This window comes from Gadus chalcogrammus, chromosome 2 (genome assembly GCF_026213295.1).
Source record: "Gadus chalcogrammus isolate NIFS_2021 chromosome 2, NIFS_Gcha_1.0, whole genome shotgun sequence".
NCBI classification, from domain to species: Eukaryota; Metazoa; Chordata; class Actinopteri; order Gadiformes; family Gadidae; genus Gadus; species Gadus chalcogrammus.
In genome coordinates, this window is record NC_079413.1 from 8,377,545 (window position 1) to 8,380,944 (window position 3,400).

General features: G+C 46.5%; 1 protein-coding gene across 2 annotated transcripts in view; it reads left to right on the forward strand.

The window, feature by feature from the left end:
• Positions 1-3,400, forward strand: part of ramp2 (receptor (G protein-coupled) activity modifying protein 2) — a 6,175-nt gene continuing 2,775 nt past the window's right edge. The window contains exons 1-5 of one of the 2 annotated variants that reach the window (XM_056579046.1): positions 1-137; positions 660-722; positions 858-896; positions 3,088-3,120; positions 3,257-3,400. The exon at positions 3,257-3,400 is cut by the window's right edge and continues 25 nt beyond it. In XM_056579046.1, the coding sequence (XP_056435021.1) occupies positions 74-137; positions 660-722; positions 858-896; positions 3,088-3,120; positions 3,257-3,400 (343 nt within the window). In that variant the 5' untranslated portion in view covers positions 1-73. Of the gene's footprint in view, positions 138-659; positions 723-857; positions 897-2,588; positions 2,718-3,087; positions 3,121-3,256 lie in introns of those variants that run through there. The other variant, XM_056579053.1, reaches the window with a different exon arrangement.

Consider the following 3,400-nt stretch of genomic DNA (forward strand, 5'->3'; position numbering starts at 1 on the left):
GCCTTCCTGCAGAAAGGTTGAGATATGTAATCTCTATCCACCAGGGAAGCGGAGCAGACCAGTGTCAGACACAATGACAGGCAGGGATTGTTCCTCTCCTTGGTTCTCCTGGTGGAGTGCGGCTCTTCTCTTCTGGGGTGAGTACAGCGTGTGTGTGGAGCCACAGGTCTTGGTTAGGGGCTGGAGACAAAGAAGTGGCCCCAGTCGCTTGGCCTCTATCTCACCTCTAAGGTGGAATGCTTTGCTGCATTTTAATGAGCCCGACCACTTCCATAGGCGCTTAGCTAGTCCCATGATTTGTGTTTGTTTTTCTCTTACATTTTTGTAATCATTGAATCCTGCCCCATTATTCTGACTGGTTGTGTTTCTTGAATCTCAAGAGGGTAAAAACGAGTTGAATTTAATGAAAACAGTTGCTGTTTTACATTTTGTTCTGAGGTTTTCTGTACAGTTCTTATTACAATATTATTAATCATAACATTTAGATTGTTATTGTGTTCCCTGCAGGTTGAAATATGTTACATGACGTATGCTGGTGTTTTTGACAAGCTTTATTTCCTAGTTATTATGCTGAGTTGACTCTATATTTATATATATATAAAAAAATCAATTCAGCATTAATAATCTCTATAATCTCTGTATTTTGCATCCATTGGCAGGGACTACGACAGTCGGCAGTTTAGTTGACCAGGGGTCTGAAAATCGACAATCCACAACACCTGGTACAATGCATTGTTTACACTATCAACCCCAAGGCTGAGGAGACTCACGCCATATTTGTTGTGTACGCCATAGACTACACCTTAACCATAATCCCATGATTCATTCAAAATATTCCCCTGTTTTCCTTCCCACAGGTAACTACCTCATCCAGGGGGGAGCCAACAATACCAACGGTAAGTTTAAAGTTTTTAAGTCAATTTCTGGCAACCGTTTTACCCATCCCGATTAAGATGTCCTGAAAATTATTTTCAGTGACGGTTTCCCCATACTAGATCACTCGATCAGCACATTAATCAGATATGATGACGCTTGTTTACAATCAGCGAGGGGGATTTTAATCAAATTCCTTGGATGCATTTTCGATGAACACGAACACTCTAGGTTGGGGGGCTGACAAATTCATGGAAATAAGTTAGCCAAAGAACGATGATACGGTGCCAGCATATTGCAATGTGTTCTTCGACAGAAAGCTCCTGGGGAGGTCTCCTGTTCCGAACGCACGGGGGGGGGGGGGGGGGGGGGGGGGGGGGGGGGTGGGGGTAGCAGCAGGGGATGCAAGACTTACAATTGTTTGGGGTCAAAGGTTAACTGAAACTTTATTAGGAGCAGCCTCCCACCTGGCTGCACTTCCTGTGCTTGTTCGTCATTTACCCCACGCGCCATCGCCGTTCGACGCACGAACTCTGAATTGTGAAACAACCGGAGCTGTGGAAAGCCGCCTCCCCCCCTCCACCCTCTCCACCCCCTCCACCCTCTCCCCCCTTCCTCTCCCCTCCTTGCTCCCTGCTCCCCATTTTCGGTTCCTCTCTTTCTGTGCCTTCCCTTTTTTTTCTTTTCACCCCTCTCACCCCCCCCCCCCCCTCCCTCTGAAAAGACACATTTCCTGATGTCATTACTAAATCAAAACGTTGCTCAGCAAACAGATGTTGTGCGAGAGGCCCAACATGTGGACACCGTGACGTACATTAACATGTTATCCCCCCGAGAAAAAGCTGCATGCATTTTGGTTGTTCACACGGCAGATAGCCTACGTTTCGCTCTCTTTCTGACGTGGAGACATGGTTCAAGGACTTGACCTTTTATCAGGCGTGTCTTCGCTGTGGTGTACGGGAATGCCAGTAGACGTGTTGGTACGATCACGGTACAATATGAGGCATAAATCTCCAAAATGAACCTGATGTACACAGCCATAAGCAACAGCTTATCCCAAGCCGAGCCAAAGTTGTCACCTCTCGGTTTCATTCAGTGTTTGTTTTTTCTTTGTCTTCTTTTTTTCCTTGCTTGTGAAAGTATCGGTTTTTAAAAACAGCTGGCTGACAATTTCCTTCAGGTTTGTTCAATAACCTGAATACGAAATCACGGGCCCACACAGCACACCCTGCAGAGTCTCGATCACATCCTCCCTTAAACACTGAGCCCTAAATGTTTACTTATGTTTCCTATTTGGAGGAGACAGCCCAAAAGGCAAATAAATCACACGCTGTGAGTCGGCCAGGCCTTCAACTGTGAGAAACGGAGACTAAAAAGCAGAACAAGAGTTAAAGACTAAAGGGTTTTCAGATGTGCGGCCAGCAGCCCTGCCTTGGTGTGTGTGTCTCCTTTTTTTTATTCGGGAGAATGGAGAGAGACACGACAATCTTTGTAGCCTCCACCCCTTTCAAAGGCACCAAAGAAATCCTAAAGAAATGTGAATTGGGGAGAGGGGAAGAGCTGTTGCCAAGGCGCAGGGGCAGGCAGACGGGAGAACGTCAGGAGAACATCTGGTAACCGTGGGTAACACCACTCGGACATCTGGTGACGGAAGGTTACTTTGTGTCTCTCTTCCACCCTGGCGGGTTTCCTGTTATGCCTCGGCTCGCTCTCAGGGAGAAGTGAGCAGCTCGCCGTATAGATGGTCGTCACTTTTCTGGGAACGCAACCCACCTCTGCTCGCTCTCTTCCTGACATGACGGCAGCGCTTGGTTTCCTCGGCGTCCTCCTCTCGGTTCTCGCTGGTGAGTGTGTGGTCCGACTGCTCCCAACCCCCCCCTAACCCAACCCCCCTCTTATCCCCCCACCCCCCCTGCTTTTCTCCCCGCCGCTGCAGTGTTAATGTAGGCCCAGGCCGGTGCCTCTAGGCGTTCCAGACGTTCCGAATTTCATCCACTTTAGAATAACAACGTGGGGGTGAAATCGTGGTGCCGGTCAATGACTGTTTTCTGTCGTGATAAGTGATGTTCTTTGTTTATTGGGGGAACATTGATGACCGTGACATGACACTTTCTGTCGGGTTGCAAATATTGTAAAACACAATTTTCATTACAAAATGTGTCGTTTGCTAATCATGACTGTATTTAACCAAGCAATTGATCTACACTTCTTTAGAAAGCAGTAATGGAGAGTCCATCGTAATACGCGGTAAGATCATCATCTTTAATTATTTGAGAATTAGAAATAGCATTTATTACATATATATATATATTTTTTAAATGATGGCTCTTTTCATGAAACGCATACTCCCACAATGCACATTCCCTCTATGCGTTTCATTCAGAATGTGGGCAAAAGACACCAATATGTGAAGCTTACTGCGATATCTGCAATGGCTGGGACCAAATGTGGTGCCTCTCGGAGATCATAGAACATCAGTGCCATACACCTTTTCGATTCCATATGGATCTGCACAACAGCACCAACT